The following is a 25,063-nucleotide window of genomic DNA, read 5'->3' as shown; positions in this document are numbered from 1 at the left end:
CTTCACTTTTTTAAACGGATAAAAACAAGTAAGAACAAGTTTCTTTTCATGCCAAATGCTGGGAAGAACATAAGAAACAATTGTGCAGGACAGATTACGTCAATCTGTATTTGTATTATTTGGATCAATATTCTCAAAGGTGTTTGTCATCCATCAAGAGCTGCCAACGGGGCCCAGACTTTTCAGACAAGAGTAAATGAAGCAATGTGTAAGAATGAAAAACTTCAGGGAAGGAAATTGGAGAACTTTCCCAATTGAAATGTCTGCTTGCGCAACAACAGCAGACCTGTACGGTCTGGCCCCCATGTTCCCTGTGGTCTTATGAGTTTATGCTGACAGTGAATCAAATGCTTATGTGAAAAACAGCTGCTGAAATAGTCGAAGGAGCGTGGGAACGGTTGCTTTCTCTATTCTGTGTAGCACATTTTGACTCGTTTTAATTTCTGTGTTAAGGTTTAGTGTCGCGTCTCCTAATCAGGTCCAGATAGTTTCGCCATGAGCCAACAGAGAGCGAGTCCCTCCCCTGCAGTTTATCCTGAGAATTCCCCAATGTTTCTCCTTTAAAGGTTGTTGCAGTATCAGTTTGCCACCATGATTTAAAAACGTCAATATTAATCTCATCTTAACAGTACTTCCCCTTGAATCTGCAACATACTGAGTTAACTACTGCATTATGGGAAACATAGGAATCTCCCTTTATGGAGCTTTACTCATACTCAAACTTTATGGAGCTTAAGTCATAGATAATGGACATGTGGCTCTGTCCTCTGTCTCCGTCATGTCCACCCCTTCTGATCCAAGTATGAGGAACTGCGCCAGGTTTCTGTGTAAAAACCATTCACTCGGCGGCTGCAGTTGTTGAGTTTGCACGTACACACACTGAGCTGTACACCAGCATGGGCTAGTCATCAGAGGTGAGTCACTACGGCTGACATTTAATACCTAACCTTGTTCCCACAAGGTCACTGCCATTTATTATACAGACTAGTTTGACCTATTTTTATGGTCTGTGTGGATTTCCCACCTTTGCACAACATATAGACTCAATACGACCAATGTAAACACTTTTATCGCTGTTTGGGTCTCAGTTTAGAAAAAAAAAAAAACCCAAACAATGAAATTAAGTGCAACAGCCCCGCAGCTAAGAAGCTTGGCGTCATCCGTTGCACACCTCATTTGTCTGCTATAAAGTGTCTGGTCACATTTCTTGGATGGGTTTGGCACTGATGTCAAATTAACAGCTGCTGCTTCACACCCTCTTTGTTTCCCACAGATTTCTCTGACTCCAGAGCTTCATCCCCTCTGCACCAACCGCCAACCGCCTGCATCACCTCCTTTCCTCTGCTCCCTGCTTATGAATGAGCCTGTCCACCAGTATTCCCATTAAGCTGGGCCTGCTCTCCCTATCTATGACCCAGCCTGCCCACCAGAAGCTGCCTTCATCAGCTCCATTTGACTGAACTATCCCATAATCCATATTATAAATTGTTTTCTTTTCTGTGTTTCCTCCCCTCAGGGCGTAAACACTCTGTGGTTGTTTAGGAGCCAAAACTGCTGGGGGGACACATGATTGGAAAGGTTCAATTAAATTAATTAATTTGATTTGATTTGATCAACTTTATTAATCCCAGAGGGCAATTCTGTTCAGCAGTCCGCCAAAAACCATACAAACTCACCCACATTCATACATAGTACACGTACACACAGGTGCATGTTTATGTTTTTGTCAGTGGAAGCAAGAAGGTGTCCACCTTTGTCTCCCACTCAGCTTTCCAGTGTGCATAAAAGAATAAAAGCGATAGGCCAAGAGGAGTACACTATGAATATATCTGGTCCCCGGTGTGGTAGACAGCATAATACATTTATAAATACTACACAATCCATTGTATACTAAACATGTCTGTGTGTGATTTGGTGTTTGTGCTTGGAGTGTTTTGGGGTCCACAAACAAAATCTTGTCACCAAAATCCTACTGTAGGCCTGGCCCTGCATCCTCTGTCCCGTTTTTTGGGGGGGGTTTTTTTGTCTTTTGGGGAGTTTTTCCTCAGTCAGAGTGAGGGTCTAAGGGCAGATGATGTTGTTATGATGCTGTGTAACACTTAGACAAAGACAAACTAAACCAACAAAACAAAAGGGCGATACAAATAAACTTGCCTTGTCTCAAGGCTCCACACTGTGGAGGCTGAATGGGTGCGTCAGGGAGCAGCAACTAGAGTGCCTAGCAGCAGCCATCCTCAGGCACTTTGGATCGACGCTCCCTCGGGAGGAGGGAGGCCTCGCAGGTGAAGCCATGACGTCCCCTTGCGTCCATCTGTCCCCACTGCACAGGAAGAAAAACCACCAACAACGCTGCAGTCACGCCCACTCCCAAACACTTTCAACTTTCCAATAAGTTTGAACGCATCACACATTTACCTATTTCAATTATAGATATGTTTTTCTTTAAAATTTCCCGGTCGCTGCAGTGGGCACAATGTGCAAATGCAGTTGAAATGCAAACCCTCCTCCTCCTCCCTGCAGCGACTCAGGTCACCTGGATGCGGGCAGAAACACCTGCAGCTGGCGGAGGACGCACCACCTCACACAGCACTTTTTATGCTAATGACCCGTGCAAGCACTTCCCACCCCCCCTACACACACACACACACACACACACACACACACACACACACACACACTTGCTTTGAGAGCGCAAGATTATTAAGAGAGTCAGAAATCGGCAGGCAGCTCGGTCACTCACACTCTCAGTGGGGTCCTCATCATCAACCTTTCCCCCATCTGATATGATCTGGAGACTGGTGGTCCTCGGCGGGGTGTGGGTCTGTCTTCTCCCGGGCTCAGCTGAAGGCAGTGGCGGCCGCGGGGGGAGGACGGTGACTTTCCACCGGACTCAGCAGGATGAGAGCCAGAGCCAGAGCCAGAGCCAGAGCCAGGGCCAAGTGCGCACACGGGCCAGGAGAGAAGCCAGCGGCTCCTCTGGGACATCCAAGGTTTCTCACGGTCTCCCCTTCACCGCCTGCCGGTTCCCCCTCACCCCGGATGAGCACGGGATTCTGGATAAAAACACATATGAGGTAAGGTGGGATTTTTTTGATCATCAAAAAAAGAAAAGAACGGAAACGAACAGAAAGAACCATCATTGTGAAACTAAATAATCAATTCAGCAAAAATATTCTAAAACCATTTTGCCATGTTTTTTTTATTTTTTATCATGTCTGATTTTTCCTCCTCTTTCCTGCACCTAGAAAGGGTTTAATGGTGATGATGGCTCCTGATCATCAAAAAGAAAGAAAGAAATGAAACTAACAGAAAGAACCATTATTATTAAACTAAATAATCAATTCAGCAAAACTATTCTAAAACCATTTTGCCATGTTTTTTTTTCTTTATCATGTCCTCTTTCCTTCACCTAGACAGGGTTTAATGGTGATGATGGCTCCCATGTAATTCTCACATGGGTGGGCGATGGCACAGGAGTGAGTATCCATCATAAAACACTTGTTCAAATCTGACTTTCACAATTTTAGGCAAAATGTATTTGTTTTTCATTCTTGGTTTGTTATTATTGGTCTGAAATGTGTCCATTTAAAGTCCTAACCACCACGTTGATCTCAGGTGGTCCTGGTGCTGTCTACCATCAGCGCCCCCCTCGACTCTTTCCTGGAAGGAGGCTCCTCACGACTCTACAGAAGGTGAGTTGGAGTCAGCAGCAGAACAGTAACATCCACCCTGCTCTCTCTCTCTCTCAGCTCATGTAGTTACAGCTTGGCTTTATTCCCTCTCTCGTTAGTACGGATTATGGGAAGTCGTTCCATGACATTTCCCACCGGATCAACAACACCTTCATGAGGGAGGAGTTTGGAGTCAGTGTTGGACCAGGGAGCTCTGTGAGTTTGGCTCAGTTGTGTGTGTGTGTGTGTGTTGTTGTGAGAGTTTCATTTCGGACAAAGAAGGCTTCTCATATGTTGTGGTCTGCTCAATTTGTGTCACAACTTCATCTACAAACCGCTTTTGCTCACATCCTGAACACGGTGCATTCACTGACACGTTCAGAATCACACCCACAGAAACCCACTGGCATATAAGCACGGTGCCGGAAAACAATAGCATGAAACATAACCTCAAACACCTCAACTTTGTTGTACAAATTTTACTGTCAAAGCCAAGAAAGAGTACTGGTATAAAAAAAACCTCCCCATCTATTTCTATCTGCTTTGATTGACAGGTGATTTTGACGGCGGACACCCCGGTGGTGGACAACCCAGGAGGGATCATCTTCACCTCCACAGACGCCGGTGCAACCTTCAGGTTCATCCAACTACCCTTCCACTTGGCTCAGCCCATCACCTACCACTTCCTCAACCCCGACTACCTGGTGGCCGTCAGCATTGATGTGAGTCTTTCTCTCTTTCTTTCTTTCTTTCTTGCCATTTTTTCTCAAGCTCTCACGGTGGTTTCACTCGCTCTGTGTAGTATTCTGGGTCAAAACTATGCCCACGCACATGCACACACATCAAACACACACCTTAAAGTAAAGGTAAACACTCCTCTGTTCCCTCCTGACATGCAGGGCGGTCTGTGGCTCTCTCTGGACTTTGGTGCCACGTGGACAAAAGTTCATGATGGAGTGCATTCTTTCTCATGGTGAGAATAAACAGGAAACTAAACCACACACCCCAATCCCATCATGTCTAGAAAAAAAAAACATGCTGGATGAACCAAATATTCGATGAAAGCTAATATCGCAGGATTAATAAATACAACACGATGCAGAAATGTAATATGAAAGGACCTGATATATGATACATGATGAGGATTATGTGTTACAGCCTTTACAAACTGTTTGGAAATGGACTAAATGGACATTTTTGCAACTTGTTGGGTGTTTGTGAAACGTTTTTGTGAAACATTTTGAACTTCTTCTTCTTCTTTCCGTCAGGGGGGCCGGTGTTAATCTGTTCTTCAGCTACAGCCGAGTAGACACAGGTAGGACGCACAGGTGGACAAGTGTTCTTGTGCTATGTGTTTAACAGGTCAATCTGGCATTAAAGTCAAATCTGATATAAACACTGTTATCTGGCTGCTATATAGCTCTTCCATAGCTCTTCATTGCCCCATTTGAGGAATTTCTTTTTGTGGCAAGGCAATAAAAAGATAGAAGACAATAATAACTGCAATTACAGCACAGCAATAAAGTTTCTGTGTGATAGAAAAAGTGCAAAAGATATATATGATTAAGGAGAAGATAATATGCAGAGAGTCAATGGGAGTTGATGTTTTGTGTGCACATCAACATCATAGATGGAAAATTGAAACCTGCCTTATGGGACAAATTTATACCATTGTTCATGTGCTCTCATGTGACCTCATTGAAACCCATTGTCGATGATAACCTGTCCCATGGCTGAGGTAAAGGAGTAGCTCTTTATCTGCGTCCCTGTCCTGCGTATCGTGTTTTCACTCCTGAGAATTTGCAGCTATCTGCCGGTGCAGCCTGAGCTCACATGGGACAGACACTCTCACAGTCTTGTTTTGGGACTTGATTGTCCTCATTTGGAGGCTCTCACTTCATTCAGTCGTTATCTTTTCTCCAAAACAACAATGTAAAAGCTTTGTTTTATTAAAAAAAAAAAAAAAAGCTCTACATTAAGTGGTCATATCCAGTCACAAATATTTACACAGACCCAAAATTACAGATTTCCTTCAAATGATGCAGCAGTTTCTCCACTGAGTGTTTCCCAATTTAAATATGGTCTTATGGACAGGTTCAGATTCTCAAATGTGTGTCATCAAGCCTTGTTTCTTGTTGCCGTAGTTGTAGCAGACGAGAGAGGAGACCTGGTGCTGAAGAGGACGAAGGATCTCGGTAAAACCTTCACCATAATCCACGAGGACATCTACAGCTTTGGCTACATCGGAGCCTTTCTCTTCTTCTCTGTGATGGAAGACTTGGTGAGAAGACACACAGGAAGTCACACTGCAAAAACTCAAAATCTTACCAAGAATATTTATCTTATTTCTAGTCAAAATGTAATTTCTAGTCAAAACAAATCTCATTATACTTAAAGTAAGTCTCATCACATAAAAAGTAGCTTGTTTTTAGACACTTTTTACTTCTTTCAAGCATATTTTCACTTGAAATAAGTAGAAAGTTTTTTTCTTCCTTATTACAAGCACAAAAAACCTGCTTTCACTGGCAGATTTTTCTACTTATTTCAAGTGAAAATTTGTTTGAAATAAATGAAAATTATCTCAAAACGAGTTCATTTTAGGTGATGATTCTTATTTTAAGTGAAAAGAGTTTAGTTTTGACTAGAAATGAGACATTTTGACAAGAAATAAGACAAATATTCACAGAAAGATTTTGTGTTTTTTTAATATATCAGTGAGTATTAAAACAGCACTTTGTGTTATGTTTCCCACAGAGATCCCCTCGCGTCATGTACTTCTCATCGGACCAGGGAGACACGTTCAGTCGAGCTCTGCTGCCCTCAGCTTCCACTGAGCAGGTGAGGAGGAAATATTCAAACTCACTCACTCACAGACGCTTTAATAACCTTCATAGTTTTCACTTAATTCACAATTTAACCTGTTTAGACTGTTTTATTTGTTTATATTTGTACCAACATTTTTTTAATGTTCTCCAGCACTGCTACAGGAAATACACAAATGTTAATGTGAATATTCCCTTTGTCGTGTGTTATATTCACATGAGTTTAGTGGATGGGTGTTAACAGCGGTTGTTTTCACCTTAAAGAGAAACATCAGTGGCAACATTTCCTTTTTTCACAACCAACTGATCACACATCTGCTCTGGTGAAACATCCACCCCCACACACACACACACACACACACACACACACCCAGTACATCTTGTTGACAGCACAAACACACACGCTCTCTCACGATGATTAGACAAGGTTTATAGCACAGACAAAATTAGTCATCACAAAGTTTTTTTTTTGTTTTTTGTTTTTAATGTTTTTTATCTGAAGTCTAGATTTTCTCACCCACATGTCTCCCTCATCATGATTTCTGTGTGTGTTTGCAGTTCTACTCCATCCTGGATGGAGATGAGGATATGCTCTTCATGCACGTAGACAACCCAGGAGGTAACTTTTTTTGTCATTCAAATTTTTTATTTGTTTTATTTATTTTGTATTTTTATTTAACCTTTATTTACCTAGGCAAGCAAATTAATAACAAAATTCTTATTTTCAAGTGCAGCCTGAAGGGGAAGGGGGAGGGGAGTGCTTTTAACATAACTTTACAGACATTTCAAATGTTACTGATATGGCATAAACAAATTAATAGTCTGTTTAAGAAAGTAAAAAGGAGAAACAGATGAAGAGAAAAACAAAAAAACGAAAAAATAAAAATAAAATATAACATTGATAAAAAATAAAACACTCATCATATAACTTAAAGGCAGCCCCCACCCCTGGCAGCCCTCATGCTTCATACACATTCAGAGCATACATAAATACAATTACATGCAACCCAGGAGGTAACTTTGTCGCACACGTCTACCTTTAAAAAACAACACTTGACACACATTCACTAAACACTGTTTGACAGAAGTTACGGCTTCTCTCAGCCTCTTTTGTTGTAATGGAAAAGCTCAACGGTAAAGACCAGACTGGTTTCACAAGTTCTCTGTGTTGCTGACAAATCATTCCATCATACTGAGTGTGTTTGTGCATTCAGGTCCAGCTGCTCGCTCTTTGTTCCTCTCTCTCTCCCTCCTCCACTCTCTCTCTCATTCAGCTCCTCTTCTCACATTCCCCTCCATTTGTTTTCTTCTGTTGATATGTTGTGTTATTTATTTATTTTTGCCTCTGTAAAACGCTCCAGTTTGTGCAGCAGGGGGGTGAAGTGATGAGGACTTTTGTTGCTGCTGAGATAAATAGAAGAGATATGGGGGTAGAGGGGCTTTATCTTTTGTTGGCTGGAGGGAGGGAGATTTAGGTTACACTGCAAAAGCTGACAAACATATCTTAGGATCAGGGAAAAACACAAGCGCCAACACACACACACAAAAAGTAATCCACGTCAATCACCTTCCTCAGTTGAGCTTGTCCTTCACCTCTTCAGTTATCTCTTCAGTTATCACATGTTTGAGGTTCACACAGTTAAAATTTGATTGATGATACGACAACGTGCATAGACTGGTTAGTTTAGAATAGTTTCACTTTAAATTATCACTACTTTCAATCAGACACATCATCCTCTTGCATCTTGTGCCAGTGGTTCGGTTCATTTAGGTCACAAATGTTGCTTAAACTTTTAAAGAAGAGGTAAAGCTCAATGGAAAATTATTCACTGTCGGTTTTTGTTGCACCAACTAGCCAAGAACAGAGGAACCATGCCACACTTGCAAGAGCAAGTGATGTGGTTTCATGGAAATGTGTTCGTAATTTTGGAAAAACATAAAAAAAGCATGACCACAAATAGGAAACAGACTTCACCATTAAACTGAGGCTAAGAGTTAATAAAGCAGCTATAATAAGATCACAGAGTCACGGAGGATGATTTTTACAGGCTGAAGATAAATCACAACCAGCGAGCTCATCCACTTCACACCCAAACCTGAGATATTTGTCATATTTTGCTGAGAAGCTAAGAATACTAAGGATTTCCCTCTCTGTTCTGACTCCAGACACCTTCTTCGGGACCATGTACACGTCGGACGACCGCGGGATTTTGTTCTCCAAGTCGCTAGAGCGCCACCTGTTCGACGGGCAGAGGAAGAGCGACTTCACCAACATCACCTCGCTGAGAGGAGTGTACCTCACTAACAGACTGGACGAGGGTAGGACATCCAACTCCTCATCCACACAAACACACAAAGCTTTTTCTTTTTGGATGGCTCCCCTTTATTTCTCTTTATTTGTCCAAATCTTAAAAGATAATTCCAGTTTATAATAACATGGATCTTATTTTTTATACTTAGCCGTCATGTCTTTCACTTATAATACCATCAGTAAAACTTACATAACTCAATTGAATTGGTTTAAGGCAGTGTTTCCTGTTGATCCAGTCATTCATTGACCTTCTCTCTGTGTGTTGTTGCAGATGGCCGCGTCAGATCCGTTATCTCCTTCAACAGAGGAGGGATGTGGCGACAACTCAACAAACCTGAGAATGTGGACTGCAGAGAGCAAATTAAAAATGTAGGCTACACAAAGCCCTCTTTGTTTTTGTGTATTTTATATAATTGAAATCAGTTGTTGTTATTCGCTAAACTGCTTTTTAATGTGTTTTTCATCAGTGCAACCTCCACATCCATGGAGAACACAGCCTCAACAACCGAATAGTTCCCATGGTGGCTCTGTCTGAGCCCACTGCTATTGGTCTGGTCATCGCTCATGGTAACTTAAACTGTTACTTAGTTAGTTTCAGTTCATGTTAAAAGAAATAAGAAATAATACAGTAATGGACAGACAAAACAAATAAATACTTTACAAAGACAACACATGAAAACATAAAAATAATTGAAAATGAAAATAATTTGATTTTTCATATCTGAAAAGGAGTGGGAAGAAGTAAAACTTATTTACTCCCACCCAGCTTCCTTGTCATTATAATCTATACAATAACTTAATTTATAAGTTTATTTAGCTGGATTTATTCTAATATATTATCACTAATCTTTATCTCTCTAATATATAGGCATATACATATAAACACATATACAAAGAAGCTGTATGACTAATTATAACAAATGAAGTCATAGTCAAAAACTCCCTTTCCCAGCTTTTCAACCTCTCAGTGATCTAACGTGTGATGATTAAATGAAGTGTTGTGGTGGTGTCCTCTGTTCCTCAGGCACCGTGGGCGACTCCCTGTCGTCCTCGCAGCACCCAGACGTGTTTGTCTCCTCAGACGGGGGTTACACCTGGAGGGGGACGCTGAGGGGACCCCACCACTACAGCATCCTGGACTCTGGCGGTCTCATCGTGGCCGTGGAGGCTCAGCGCCAAGTCAAGACCATCAAGTACGGAGTAGATATTTGTAGCTGATGTGCACAAAGTTTACTGTTGTTCAAATTACACATGATCTTACAGCTAATAGCTGGTTGCGATTTAAGGTTCCCTTAATGAGGACAGAGTTAGGGATGAGGACCCTCTCCTACTTTGGGCCTTGGTCTTGGAATGACCTGCAAGTCAAGATGAGGATGGGAACTCTCATCCCTCTTTCTGGCTTTAAACAATCTCTCTCTGAACTATTAGTCACCAGTTGCACCTGTGACTCTTAGCTCTCAAATTGTATTGCACTTTTGGTGTCTCTTTTATTGTATAAATTATCATTATCTCTTTGCTACCTTGCTCTTGCTATGCATTTTCTCGCTTGTTTTGATTGTTTTGTAATGCTTCCTGACCAGAAGCCTATTTATTAAGGAAAGCTTTCTGGTAAATTTTAGTACACTTTTCATTGTCTTTTCTTAACTTTTCTTGACTTGTGTCCCTTTTTAAATTAAGCTTGTACTGTGGCACTTTGAGATTGCTTAAATGTAAAGTGCATTATAAATAAAATGTATTATTATTAGGACATCCTTGGAAAAGAGATTGTCAAAGAGATTGTCAAATCTCAATGGATCCTTCCTGGATAAATGGTTTAAAGGTTAAATAAAATAAAAAAACTCAAACCAATCAGAGTGAGTTGCAGTTAACACTGAGTTTCTCATCACCAGGTTCTCCACAGACGAAGGCCAGTGCTGGAAGTCGTATAACTTCACCGACCAGCCCTTTTTCTTCGCCGGCCTGGCGTCCGAGCCCGGCACCAAGGCCATGAACGTCAGCGTGTGGGGCTTCCGGCCGGAGGAAGACCGCCAGCCCATGTGGGTGGCCGTCACCATCGATTTCAAGAGCCTCATTACCAGAGAGTGTGAGTCAAGTCGGCGTCGCTATAACTCCATCAGCCTGCATGTGTACGTGCACGTAACCACCTGGTGGTAGGTGCATGAAGGATCACAGCAGGTTCTCATTACAGAAACAAAACAACGCACAACCTGGGACTTTCCCAACCTTAAAGTTCTCAAGAAGTCATTTGATTTGGGCACTTTATGTTCCTCTTTTTTTTCTCTTTTCTCTCGCATTTCTCAAACCAAACGCCTCTCTCCAAACAAGACTAAACAAATGCATCAGTGTTTACTCTCCTGCTTGTGCAGTTCTTAATTTCTCTCTAATCCTAAGACTTTCTCAGTCAGCTTCTTCCTGCATGGACAAACAGTTTCATGCTGAAATTGTACTTATACTGTGCTAGTTGTTGTTTTTTTGTGTGTGTGTATTTGAGTTAAAGTTAAGTTAAAGAAGTACCACACACATGCCACAAACCCGTTAAAGCATGGATAAGTGATAAAAGTAGCAAGGTCTAAAATGGAGGCAGAGACACAATCACAACTTTTAAACTCTTGATAATTAAAATAGGAATATGGTTTTCCTTCAATTTTTAAAAGATGATATAGAGAAACACTTGCAGATTTGAAACCAGTATGTTAGGAACTGTGATATTTCCATAACAATAGTTGTTTTTTTCACTTGTAGACTTTTTGACTAATTTTTAATATTAGATAGAAACTGAATCTGGTGTCACTTACTGTGCAGGGATGAAATTAGGCACAAAAAATTATCCCTAAATAACAAAGAGAAACATTATACACAATGTTACATTTCGGTGTATTATGCTGTATGTCAATATAATGCAATATAACATCTTTTGTATAGCTTTAATTGAAAGAATTGCCCTTTACAGTTGTATCCTGATTGTTTTACTCAGGTAACGAGCAGGACTATGAGGAGTGGTTGGCTCATGCTACAGAGGACGGAGACTCGGACAGAAACGGCTGCATCCTGGGCGTCAAGGAGACGTACAGGAGGCTGAAGAAACAGTCTGTGTGCAGGAACGGGAAAAGCTTCGTGGTGAGCAAGAAGCAGAGCGCGTGCTTGTGCACCAGGGACGATTACGTATGGTGAGTGTAAATTCACTGAGGATCATCTGCTTGCATGTATTTATCTTAGTTCCCAGCATCAGTAAACACTCTCTCTCTCTCTCATCCTTTACTATAGTGACTATGGTTACCATCGTCATGTCAACACTTCAGAGTGCGTGAGACAACCCAACGCTCCCAATAAAACTCTGGAGGTCTGTTTGAACGGACAGGAGGACGAGCTACTGACCGCAGGGTAATGAATGATGCTCCTGGCTTTCTTTTTTTTTATATACACACACACATCCCACACACTCACACTTACACACTTGTGATCACGTTTGTAGGTATCGTAAGGTCCCGAGTGATAAGTGTGAAGGTGGGTTCACCCCTCAGCTGGCCGAGCAGACCGTCATCAGGCCCTGTGGGGTTAAACCCAGCCCCGGCCCGCCTGCCAGGTCATCGTCTCCAGACACACACTTCGATACACCAGTGAGTCGAGCTGCTGCTGCTGTTGTTGGTGTTTTCAGTTTGTATATTTTTTGAAGTTAGTGTTTGTAGTGTAACAGCTGTTTTTTGTGTGTATTTCCCAGCGAGAGAGGCTGGTGTTGATCCTGGTGTGTGCAGGAGCAGGACTCATCGTGCTGGTGGCCGTCATCTCCGCTTTCCTGGCGGTCAAGAGAGTGGTTTATAGAAACATGTATGTCTTTCATCCTATCTCATTTCATATCTCTTTTTGAACCTTCTACATTGTTTCTGAATTTTAATTGTGGTTATTTTTATGTGAGCGTCTCTGAGCACTCGTAAAAGTGTGTTATAAATAAAATGTATTGTTATAAACACACACACAAACACACTGCTCTGTGTGCACATCTTTGCTCACCCAGCCAATAATACCAGACTCGACCTCTGCTGTGTCCTGTCGCCCTCTACAGGTTACCCGCGTATCGCTTCTCCAACCTGCGGATACAGGATGATGATAACTGTATGACGGCTGATCTCGAAAGCGCCACCAGCAGCAACGGCACTGCCTGCCAACCAGACTCAGATGATGTACAACTTTTACATTTTTTTTTGTTTTAATAACACTTTGAGCTCAAAATCACTATTAGAGTGTGAGATTTTTCAAGCTATTAATACTTTTGTGCTCTTATTTCGACAGGATCTTCTTGAATGACACATGACATGTTCCAGTGGACGTAACAGATATTATGGATTGAAACCAGCTGTGCTGAAAAAGACTGCCAACTGCATTTTTATTGGACTTAATCCCTCATGTTTGGATGGGAGCGACCTTTGTGCCAAAGTGTGAGGATTTGAATGACAAGCATGAAATGTTAAATGTCTTTAATTTATTGATCTTTCTTCATTTTATTGCTTTACTTTACTTGTGTTGCTCTTCAATTTGTACAGTATTTGTATTGTTGTTATTTTTCTCTGTTTGCACCACCTTTTTACTTCTGTTAAATGTGAAAACAAATATGGCATTCCCTAAAATTTGCATTTGTGAAAAATAAATTATTGCATCTTTTTTTGAGTGAATTACATCACATGTAAAATATATTTACGGTAAATGCACAATAAACTTTTACCAAAAAGCATCTGTCCATTAGATGGCGCTGGGGCTACCGGAAACTGTCCCGTCTTCTTCAGAGTGAGCACAGAGGAAGAAAGAGCAGGAAGTTGTGACGGAATCAAAGATAGTTTATTGAAAAGATGGATCACTCAGGAACTAGCTCTTCCGGGTGCAGGTGATGGAGTAGGTGGTGAAACTGTAAAGACCTTTCTCATAAAATACTTGATTAAACTAGATCTAAATATTCATAATTTATTGTGCATAAATATGAACAAAATCGTACATGTTTTTATTTCTGCAAGAAATAAATCAGACCCAGAGGGCACAAATCGTCTCTGATGTTGGATTATGTCCAGGTTTTTGTGATATAACAAATGTAAATAGAAGTAAATATAAAATATTCGCCTGAAAAGATAAATGTACCCAAAAAATAGTTTATATAATAAGTAAATCATTTCTGAAGTCGGCTTCTGCTCCTTTACGGCTCCGCCCGCTCGTTCGTCTCTAATTTCTCGGACGGAGTGAAACCTCTCGCTGTGACTCCCGCTCTCTTTAGCTGTCATATTACACCATTCACTCATATCAGGCGATGACATCCTGAGACACCGCGGGACCCGTCGTTGTTACCGTGGCAATAAGAACAGGTAAAAAAAAAAAAAAAAAACTACTTCAGTATTGATCTAGGAAAATATAATAGGAAATATTTCAACGTTTTGCTCGTAATGTGACTACAACTGAGCTTCTTCGGTGTCAGTTGGCGAGCCAGACACAGACGGACGAGGAAGTTACACAGCTGCAGCCATAGACATATTAGCTGCAGCACACTGTGGCCAAAACGTAGCTTTTCAAAGAAATGTAGCCTCCGAGCTATGAGTGTTTTAACAGTTTCCTGCCTTTATCCGTTAGACAGCTTTACCCTAACAGCTCACCGCCTCTTGACAAACCGTTAAATTAAAGTGTTGAACTGCCCAGTTTAACACCAGACTAACCATAGATATATACATCTATGCACACTAACTAACTTTGCTGTTGTTAGCAACAACACACACACACACGTCAGCTAAAGTTAGCGTCGCTGACTGGAGGACGCGTAAATAAACCCGGTTATTTCAATCTCTACAGGTCGTGTGCTGTGGAAGCGGAGGCTGGAGGCTCGTCAAGATGGTCCGGGCTGGCGGTAAGTGCTTTTTTTTTTTTTACACTGTTTAATTTGTAACACAACAGTGTTTTTCAAGGTCTTGGTCTGGTCTCTGTCTACACATGGACCTGCTGGACTCGGGATCTTTCTCAAGATCAGTCAAGAAAAGACCGCAGCTGCAGTGACATCCTTTTTTTTTTAACCGCAGATGTCTCTCTCTGTCACTTGCTTGCTTTGGTTTAAGTAATGTAAATGGATAACTTCAAGAAAAAATGTTCTACACAAGTATATAATGCTCGTGTAACCATCAGAAAAGCTTGGTTGCACCAGCAGGTCCTGGGCTGATATTCTGTTCAATCCAAGCTTTGTTTCAATTAAACATGGTATATAATACAGATCTATTGTTTTTAGCTGAGGAATAATGTAAATATCAAGCCAAATGATTATTATAAGTAACTCATAATAATCATTCTGTTCTGGTACTGAGTACAGCAATGGTCTTGCATTGGTTTGGTCATGGTCTTGGCCTTGTCTTGGTGGTCTTGACTACAAAACTACTACACAATAGCCCATGGAAGATGTGTTTGTTAGATGAAACTCACTGCATGTCTTCACTCTTCCTCCAGGTATTTTGAAGTTAGCAGCGCTCATCTTTGTCTTCCTCCTGGCTGTCTTTCTGGCTTTCCAAATGCTGGAGATAAACACGGATTTCAAGCTGAGCAGCATGATCTGTAAGTTGTGTTTCCAACATTTCGAAACTCATCTCGGCTTTAGATAAGAGGAAGTGGCAGGGGGCCATATGTGAACATTTCAACTGTGACATTTTTGCATCAATGGTTCAATGTATTTCCTTGTTGTGACTTGTGTCCTCATATTACATATCAATTATATAAGAGAGTTGTGTTGAATGACTGAAATATGTCATCAGTGAACATCTTGTTAAACTGATGTCATTTTTGCTTTCCAGCAAGATCTATGCCAATGAATGAAGCCCGTAAGTATGCTCCATTTTTTTTTTTTTTTTGCTTTGTTTTCTGAAATAACAAACACATGAATGTTAATATTGAGCCTGGGTCACACACAAAAACACAGCTAAGCTCAGTACTTGGCATTTAGTTTAAGTAATACCGTGGCCTTCTGTTCTGTGTCAGCACTGTATTGTGAAGAGGCTTATGTGGCTTAGTTACCTGTTATCTGATATTCTGCCTTGTCAGTTCATGTGTAAATGGGAGTTTTCTATTTCCAGCAACAAAGCCAGTCAAGCACAAGTGTGGCCTGTCTAAGGAGTGCCCTATCGGACACTTTGCCTTCAAGCTGGCGAGTGGAGCGGCCAGCGTGGTTGGACCCAGAATGTGCCTGGAGGACAAATTGTAAGTGAAGTGTCGCACTGTTTATTACCATGTGGTACTAGACAAACTTTGTTATGCAAACATGTTTGTGCTATCTACTGACATTTGACTGCTCCTTCGTCCTTGAAAGGCACTTTAGATAAATTGCACAACACTCTTAACTATTTTCTTAGAGCTTTACTTCACACCTGAGCAGCAGTCAGCTATCCTTTCAAATTGGCAGAGAATTTAAAAAAAAGTAATTTATAAGGCATGATTTTCATTGTTTTCTCTGCTTTAAATAAGTATAAACTGAATATCAGGACTGCAACAACACAGCCACCACTAACAGAGAAAAATCCCAAAATAGATCATTTGAATAGATAGTGACCATATGTGTAGTCAGAGGTGTTCACTTGTCAAACAAGCAGCTCATTTATAAAAGAGACTTCCTGGTTTAATGTTTAATATGTGGTCAAACTATACTGTATATGCAAAGGTCCCAGAGCTTCAGTCTTATCACTTTTATTATTATTTAGAGAGAGAGAGAGAGAGAGAGAGAGAGAAAACTTTATTGATCCCAATGGGCAATTCAGTTTGCAGTTGCACCTAGCCAATATAACACAATGATGTAACTTCGTGCAGCTGTAAGGGACATAGTTTCGATAGACATATATTTAAAGGGGGATTTCCGTTTTTTTTACAATCTGAACCTTATTTCTAGCATAAAATGCGATCATTTACTCACCCCGATAACTTTGGTGTCATTACGAGTCCTTCCGACGAAATTAGATCGAGCCGAGAGCCGCGTATATCCGTATAATGCGAGTATACGGGGCAGCGCAATGCAGCCTCTAAATAACACATTATCTGCTGCCAGACTCGTTCATTTCGCTCGGAGATGATATCATCCAGGTCAGAGGTTAGTAGGTCAACCTACAGTACAGACCCTGGATGTTGATAACAGGTAACCCCGGACTCAGAGGGGAATAGCACTAGCCTATCGTAACAAAATATTGCTGAAATGAACGAGTTTCGCAGCAGATAATGTGTTATTTAGAGGCTGCATTCCGCTGGCCCGTAGACGCGCATTATATGGATATACGCGGCTCTCGGCTGGATCTGATTTCGTCGGAAGGACTCTTAATGACACCAAAGTTATCTGGGTGAGTAAATGATTGTATTTTATGCTATCCAGATTGTAAAAAACTGAAATTCCCCTTTAAACAGTGTTTAATATGTGACTGATGGATTTGTCAACACCTAAAACAAGTTAAAGTTAAACAGAAAATGTGTATACAGCTACACTACAGAGTTTAAGAACTGCCAGACACATTGTGTTTATGGTGTAAAGAAACTTGCAGTGAAGTTTTGCCCCTCAAGGCAGCAGAATGTTATTAGGGAGTGTCATTTCCTGCAATATGAAAATATTCCCGGTGGACTCCCCTCCTAATGCGCTGATAATTCTTGTTGTAGAATAATGAGCGGCGTGAAAAACAACGTGGGGAGAGGAATCAACATCGCCCTCATCAATGGTAACGTTATCAGTTCCACACCCTTGAAGTCAAATAGCTGAGTTTCTACTGTAGATGTCATGTCATACTGCTGCCAAGTACCTGAAGTGCTAAAACACATGGAACTGTTTCCCCAACAGAGCATGTTTCCTCTGTAAGATTTACTTTTTGTACTATTTCCTGTTAATCAGATCAGTTCTCCTCAGAAACAAAGGCTTGAACTGTTTCCAAGTATATTATTTATTTTATTGTGGTACGGGTCAGTAATGAGGTTGTGTACTTGATATAATAAACATTTATTTTGTCCTTTTCCTCCACAGGCAGAACAGGGGACGTCGTCAAAACAGACTTTTTCGACATGTGGGCAGGAGGTGAGTCTGTTCCACACCCTACATTTGAAATGCACACATACTTTACGTTGTGTTAACCTTATGTAATTATGCACAGATGTGGCTCCGTTAATTAAATTCCTGAAGGAAATTGAAGACGGGACGGTGGTGATGATGGCCTCATTCGATGATCCCTCCACAAAGTAAGGACCTTTCCCCACCACATCCCCTTCATTACTGTGACTATTTAGATTCCCATGATTCACTTTAATTGCTTTAGTTATCTCTAGTATTGATTGTGCCGTTGCGTCGGTGCGGCAGTGAAATAATTGTCTTCCTCTTTCCGTAGGCTCAACGAAGAAGCCAGGAAGCTAATTGCTGAACTGGGCAGCTCAGTTATCACGAGTTTGGGCTTCCGGGACAACTGGATCTTTGTGGGAGGGAAAGGCATCAAAACCAAGAGTCCATTTGAGCAGGTAACACAACCCACTAAATCCTATTTGTGCCCGTTCTCCCTTTGACAAGAGAGTTACACAACGTGAGCCCAACGGTCAGAGCAGTGTCTTTCTCGTCTTTCTCTGCTGCCTCAGTGTTCAACACAACAACACAAGTGTTTACCCATCAGATGGGGAAACTGCCAGCTGAGCTCAGCATATAACTACACGTGTGACACAGCAGATTTTTTACTTTTCATCTGTGGATCATAGCGATAGTCATTAGCCAAATATTCCAATAAGAATTGGTTTAGATGTCCAAACCGAGTGAAAATGCTCCATACAAATACCCCAATCAAATAAATTCTTTCTGCGCACACTCCGTCTTGACGTTAATGCGTAGTGACGTTCCTTCACTTGCAAATGCTTGACTAAAAGTGCCAAAACAATGACTACTACAGTCCTAATCAGACGATAGATCTCCATCTTTCACGTCACGTGATGTTTTGATTGCTAGAGTTCTCAATGGGCCTAAAAATTAAGCGGGTGATAAAGCTCGGACTCGACTCACTGGCATTAATTCTTGACCTGAACTCGGCAAGAAAAAAAAAGAAAAGAAAAACGACCCAGGTTTATTAAAATTCCGACCAGCCCGTTGAGAACTCGCTGCGTATGTCACACGGCTGTAAAATGTCCGTTCTGAATGAAAACAGTGGCACATGTAAACACCAGATTAGAATAGATCACCACCACACACCCCTAGTCCACTGTAGGTATAAATACATTCAGCCCCTAGGATCTGTGGTTTTCCTGCTCACTTTTGAGTCTGGTTTACAGGGGAAGTGAAACAGCCAGCCTGCTGAACATAATTCATGTTCAGACACAAAGGAGACCACTACTGTGTTGTTCCTTCACATGACAATGAGTTTTACAGTGTTTAGAGTGACTGTCCGACGTCTGACTGCTTTACCCGGTCTTTAAGAATAAACTAAAACAATGCCATAGGCCTGCTTGTGTGAGTGTGTGAACTCAAAAGGGATTACTTACTTTACGTGTGTGCACACATTGACTAACCCAAAACTAAACAACCCAACCCTGTCAGTTTCTGGGCAGTGCAGTATATTCTTCATGGATGTCCGTGTGAAACAGGATGTTACATCCACTAGATCAGAAAGAAAAGAAAAAAAACACATTTTCAACATCTTTGTGTGTTTAAAGATCTTATTAGTTCAACCTACAGACCCTGGATGTTGATAACAGGTCACCCTGGACTCAAAAGGGGAATAGCACCAGCGTATCATAACAAAATATTGGTGAAATGAACGAGTTTTGCGGTAGATAATGTGTTATTTAGAGGCTGCATTGCGCTGCCCTGTGTTCTCGCATTATATGGATACACGCGGCTCTCGGCTGGATCTAATTTCGTCGAACGACTTGTAATGACACCAAAGTTATCTGGGTGAGTAAATTATCGTATTTTATGCTAGAAATAAGGTCCAGATTGTAAAAAACGGAAATTCCCATTTAAATATACATGTATGTCCATAGAAACTATGTCCCTTACAGCTGCACGGAGTTTGAAAAACGCTGCATTAGACTATAAAGACAATACACTGCTTCCTGGCTTCTTATAAAACACATCGTGAGCTGTGATGTGTTTTGTTTTTCGGTCCTCAGCACATAAAGAACAGCGCAGACACCAACAAGTTCGAGGGCTGGCCTGAGGTGTTGGAGATGGAAGGCTGCGTTCCCCAGAGGCAGGACTGAAGCCACCGCCGCTCCCTCGTCGCCTCTGGCCACCTCGTCCTCCGAGACATTCCTGTCCACGTCAAGACTTCTTTTAGTCGTTACATTTCTTTGGGGTGAGAGAGGTCGATTCGCACCTCTCCTACTGAAACCTTTTTATTTTATTCACGTTCACCAGAAGTCGTCATGAAATGTGAGCGAGCCCTGAGCGGGATAGTGAAGCTCGGACCTTCTTGCACTTCTCCCTCGGCTTGGATACCGTTACATAGACGCTCAGCGGGTCTTAACCGTAACCGGAGCTGGTAGGTAGAGTGCACTGATTAGAAGGGACTTTGACTATTCACACACAATCAAACTTTCTATCTGTAAGGTCCACAGATTTAGCTTGGGTGTTGCAATATTGCACTGCTGTTGATGGAAACGGATGTCATAGCTGAGATTTATCTGTGAGGTTTAATTCTCACTGCCTGTTCTTTGCCTTAATCTCATTATCCTGTTTGGATTTCCTTTTTTTATATCATGCCCTGACTCTTTCATTCCTTCCAGTGTTTATTCTGAGATGATTTATATTAACAGGGTTCAAAGACACGTCTATTCCCGATCTTATAACCAAATGCACCAAATTCACTGTGAAATTTGTAAATATTTATTTAGAGGAGGATTCGGATTTGAAAGATCCTCATTTAATGATCATTGTAATGATAATGATAATAATAATAATATAATTTTCTTAAAATAAATGATATTGTTGGTAATATGTGTGTGTGTGGGTTGGAAGTGTTTTGTCACACCTACAAGTGATAATTTCTTTTTTTGGTTTTTATGTGCTCATATGCAGTAGACCTCATATTGTGAACAGCTACCAGCTGTTCCAGATGTTTCAGCATTCGATATAACTTAACCTGGTAATCATTACCGTGCCATTTTACAGCCTCCTTCTAAGACGCCCGTTTCTATCAGGTTGTCGGCGTCCACACCTCAACGCCATGTACTGAAGTTCATGTCGCAAGAAAACTATTTTTACACACACACTGTTGCGTTCACAACTTGTTACAGTTTTGTTAAGTACGTCTCATTTTTCAGTTTCCAGTTTCTACAGTTGTGCTTTGACTGCAGCACCTGCATTTTAACAGGCATTTCTCTGTATATTTAAAGTTTTGTTCCAGGTTCTTTCAACTGCTGCTAATTGGCAAACAGCCTAATACGACACATCTGTCCAGCTGTGTTTTTTTTGTACATGATGTAATTATAGTGCAGTGAATACACAGTGTGTGTGCACCTCTTAATTTACAGGTTGTGGACAAGTTAGCACAAATGAAATTATAATTTAACCAAATACTACACCACACATTACACATTAAACCACACAACTCAAACTAGAATGACAGCCTTGTTATTCTTTATATCTGCGTCATCTATCTTTCTTCTTTTCCGGCCTGCTGTTGTTGACTGACACAGACCCAATCAGACATTGATCACTGCCTCTATGGATCTAACACTGGAATCTGCCTGTAAATTGATTGTACATTTCTGTTTGTTTTATATTTCGACAATTTGTTCATGATGAACAAAGCACATATGGACTGAGAGAGTCCGTTAAAATAAAAACTGCCTCTATTCTTCTGTCTCTTCTTGTTTCAAACTACCAAAGCAGAAAATCTCACTTGTGTCTGTGTGTGTCTGTGTCTCTTTTAAATGCATCACAACATGTCAATAAACAACACACTGAGGCAATTCAGTGTGTTTAACGTGACAGGCAGGGGGCGCCATTGCCCTATTTAACTCAGCCTGTGCATCCTGCCTACTGTAACATCAACAGTACATGTGCTGTTTGTTGTTGTTGTGCGTCAGCGATACACTACATTAGATTTGTGAATAGCCCACTTCCTCCAGCAGGAGTGTGGTCGGCTCTGAAGAAGAACCTGGTTTAATGTGAATAAACATCTGATGTCAGTGTATATTACATAATACAGGCACGAGGACAATGGTCGAGAGTTTGTACGTGCGCTTTCGTTGTGTTTGTTCTGCTGTAACATAATGTAACAACATGAGTTCAACCTCGCATGTCAACCTTTGCATCGGATTATGAGATATTTTCCTATTCCCCTCGAAATACACTGACTTTGTGACACCTCAGTCTCAGACACAGTATAGTACAGTACTCCAACAAGTCTCATGTTATGTTTTGTGTGTTTCTGGTCACTTGTAAACACACACACACACATGGGGATTGTATATTGCACATGACTCCTCTCAGGGTCTGTCCCTGTGCCAGAGAAGTGGCCTTCAGAGTTTCCCTCTACACAGAGCTCTTCCTTATTCCCTGTAAATGAAAAAAAGCAGCAGTGCTCTCCCTCTGATCTCCTCTGAGCCACGCACACAAACACACACGTACACACACATGTACACACACCACATCCCCCTGACACTGAATATCCCCATGTGTGTTTATGTAAGGGGGAGCATTTGTTTGGCAGCTGTTGCGGTGTCTATAGTATCTGTTAGTTTGAGTTCGGCCTTATACTGTATATCAATACTTTATTGTTTCACTGTGTGCACTTAGATGTGTGATGTGTGTGTGTGTGTTTTATAGTTTATGTGTGTGTGTGTGCTGGTTGGCGTTGGTGGAGGCTGAAGCTCCCGCGTCTCTGTGCTAAAAGACGAGCTGTAGGAGTGAACCGTCGGTCTCCAGCTCGTCGTCTTACATAAGGCACGCTACACGATGCATTATGTATGAACATAGAATATTTCCCATCACAGAAAAAACCTCTAATGATGAGACATCTCGTGGGAGCCCGAGGGCAAAGCTGCATAAACACGGAGGGGATAACGTGCTCTCACACAAACAGAAGAGGTGCCTCAGTTTTTTTCTTGTTTTGTATACAACAAGATGAGTTTTGACATTTTTTTCCCCTCTCTCTCCCTCTCCCTCTGCGTGCTTCCCAGAATAAATCTGTCTGCCAAACAAAGGTACTCACCTCTCAAAGAAACTTTGAGGAGGAGCTCAACTCCTCATTCCCAGTTGCTGTGGCGTGACCTTTGACCTCTGCCCTTTCACCCCCCCCCCCCCTCCCCTCCACACCAACTGACTCTCACGCTTCAAAACAAACTTCAAAACAACTTCTCTACTCATCAACCTTATGATGAAAACGCAATTTCCTCTCAAATTATGTGACTAAAACACATTTAAGGCCTTAATTACACAGCACAGATAACTATAGTCCTCAGAATGACCATAAAGCCAACAGTACCCTCCACTGCTGACATGTCCTACCACAGGATCAGCACACACACACACAGACACACACAGACCACATTTACACTCAACACCTGCCTCCAGCTCTTCCTGCTGTACCTTCATCCTGCACCCCACCCCCCCTCCACCCCCCACCCTGGCCGGCTTTGTGAGTCAGCTGAGTTGAAATCCCTCTGTGACCTCTGGGACATTTGAGCTCTGAACTTTTCAGGACACTAATGTTGCCCTGAAGCAAAACAAAAAAAGAAAAAGAAAAGGCTTTTCTTGTTCTGCACCCAGAATAACCAACACACACACAACTCAAAACAACCCAGAACGACCACTGGTGGCCAGAAGTAATATTACAATATCAATCAACATTTACTTCTCAGTATATAACATGTTTTGTGCTACATTAAAAAAAAAAAAAAACTTGCTCAAGAGCATTTTGATTTATTGGCAGGAGGAGCTGATGATCAAACCAACAACTCTTATGATTAATGGGCAACAGACAACATGTGTTAGATACATAGCTTTATTAAAAGATGTGGCATTCAAGGACTAGGGCTAAAAGTCAGAATGTCTCAGCCCTCTATTTTTCCCAAGTGAGTTTCATCTGATTCCTTCACCGAAAGGCCAAATCAGCAATTAGATGGAGACACTTTTCTCTATTCTTTACGCCTACCTGATATTAACGGTGTTGATTGTGTAGTTTTTTTTTGGGCTGTCCCACCACAACAACAACACCATAGTGAAAGCTTTTGTTATTATTTCTTAAAGGTCCCATGATGTATAAAGTGAGATGTTTATATCTTTGTTTTTAGTTTATTATAAACCAAGTACATATCCCTATATCAACGTGTTCAATCTACTGACAAAATGTACACACCACACATATAAAAAAACAAAACCGTGTGTTTATACAAGCTGACAGGGGCTTCTGTAACGTTGTGATGTCACACCAAAACAAACATCACTCCTCAGCCATCATTACCTGGACCAAGTCTCTAACTTTGCAGGATTTGACTCATACAAAGTTTACCTGAAATCTGAAACTTTTTTTTTTCTTTAATCACTCAGAAAAAGTCAGCCAATCAGAGGAGAGGTCCAGAGCCTCTCCTCTGATTGGCTGACTAACCTGTTGTTGCTAGGGCTCCAGGGAGAGGAAGTTGAGAGAGGAGATGTAAAACTGAGGTCGTTTTCAGCTCTTTAATTCACAAGTATGTGTTAACATGGATCAACACAAGCTCAAGCCAAAGCTTGTTAATTAATTTTTTTTTTACTCAACATTTTCAAAACATGAGTAGTTGACGAGTATCTTCTTGTATCTTTTCTTTTTTTTTATGTACACTGTAACTCTGCTGATCCTCAGGATTTCATCACACGTCCTGACATGCCTGAAAACTGACTTCATAAGACTTTACTGGCCTACGCATGCACAGCAGGACGTTCAATGATCTGTAAAATTGTTATCACAGTCTAAATGAAAGAAGATAAATCCTGTGTGTGTTTTAAACTTTCGTCCTTTAAAGGAGATCTCCTCTCCCTATCTCCTCCCAGGACCATCATCGTCCTGCTGCCGTTATCTATATGTCCCTGTATTGTCTGTCGTCTGAAACCACTCCCTCAACTGCCTCTTATCTGATACTGGACACCAACCACGGCCCAGCCCTGTTGTTTACTTCCAGCTCTGCAGATTAACCCTTAAACTTTTTTTTTTTTCCACAACTGTTTCTTTCAATGTTCCTCAACCCCCAACACACTCGACCCCCATCTCCCCCCTCGATCTAAGCCCTGACCCCTCTGCCCTTGTCTCCGCCCCACCTCCAATCTT

At 41.4% G+C, this 25,063-nt stretch overlaps 2 protein-coding genes across 2 annotated transcripts; both read left to right on the top strand.

Moving 5' to 3' along the window:
* The first annotated feature begins 2,716 nt into the window (after positions 1-2,716).
* On the top strand, positions 2,717-13,460 carry LOC146962560 (sortilin). The gene is made up of 21 exons (XM_085769386.1): positions 2,717-3,074; positions 3,414-3,476; positions 3,616-3,692; positions 3,791-3,887; positions 4,226-4,393; positions 4,571-4,644; positions 4,940-4,986; positions 5,816-5,952; positions 6,426-6,509; positions 7,052-7,112; positions 8,660-8,812; positions 9,076-9,173; positions 9,272-9,371; positions 9,829-9,997; positions 10,694-10,887; positions 11,779-11,971; positions 12,069-12,185; positions 12,277-12,421; positions 12,523-12,629; positions 12,865-12,982; positions 13,092-13,460. Exons 1-21 carry the CDS (start codon positions 2,784-2,786, stop codon positions 13,104-13,106), a joined length of 2,508 nt encoding a protein of 835 aa, XP_085625512.1. The 5' UTR covers positions 2,717-2,783; the 3' UTR covers positions 13,107-13,460.
* A 597-nt stretch (positions 13,461-14,057) lies between these two features.
* Positions 14,058-21,614, top strand: fam3c (FAM3 metabolism regulating signaling molecule C). Its single transcript, XM_085769270.1, has 10 exons — positions 14,058-14,149; positions 14,628-14,682; positions 15,270-15,374; positions 15,611-15,637; positions 15,890-16,013; positions 17,448-17,506; positions 17,806-17,856; positions 17,933-18,017; positions 18,164-18,290; positions 19,926-21,614. Exons 2-10 carry the CDS (start codon positions 14,667-14,669, stop codon positions 20,013-20,015), a joined length of 684 nt encoding a protein of 227 aa, XP_085625396.1. The 5' UTR covers positions 14,058-14,149; positions 14,628-14,666; the 3' UTR covers positions 20,016-21,614.
* Positions 21,615-25,063: the final 3,449 nt, after the last annotated feature.

Source organism: Trachurus japonicus, chromosome 23, assembly GCF_045865225.1.
Source record: "Trachurus japonicus isolate A0001 chromosome 23, Traja_1.0".
Classification (NCBI taxonomy): Eukaryota; Metazoa; Chordata; class Actinopteri; order Carangiformes; family Carangidae; genus Trachurus; species Trachurus japonicus.
This window is presented reverse-complemented; position numbering and strand designations above follow the sequence as displayed.

Excerpts from the sequence above, each read along its gene's own strand:
- LOC146962560 (XM_085769386.1), top strand. The coding sequence starts at position 2,784 with ATGATCTGGAGACTGGTGGTCCTCGGCGGGGTGTGGGTCTGTCTTCTC. Across the intron at positions 6,510-7,051 it reads CCTCAGCTTCCACTGAGCAG|TTCTACTCCATCCTGGATGG; the intron begins GTGAGGAGGAAA and ends GTGTGTTTGCAG. Across the intron at positions 12,422-12,522 it reads ACACACACTTCGATACACCA|CGAGAGAGGCTGGTGTTGAT; the intron begins GTGAGTCGAGCT and ends TGTATTTCCCAG.
- fam3c (XM_085769270.1), top strand. Across the intron at positions 15,638-15,889 it reads TATGCCAATGAATGAAGCCC|CAACAAAGCCAGTCAAGCAC; the intron begins GTAAGTATGCTC and ends TTCTATTTCCAG. Across the intron at positions 17,857-17,932 it reads TTTCGACATGTGGGCAGGAG|ATGTGGCTCCGTTAATTAAA; the intron begins GTGAGTCTGTTC and ends AATTATGCACAG.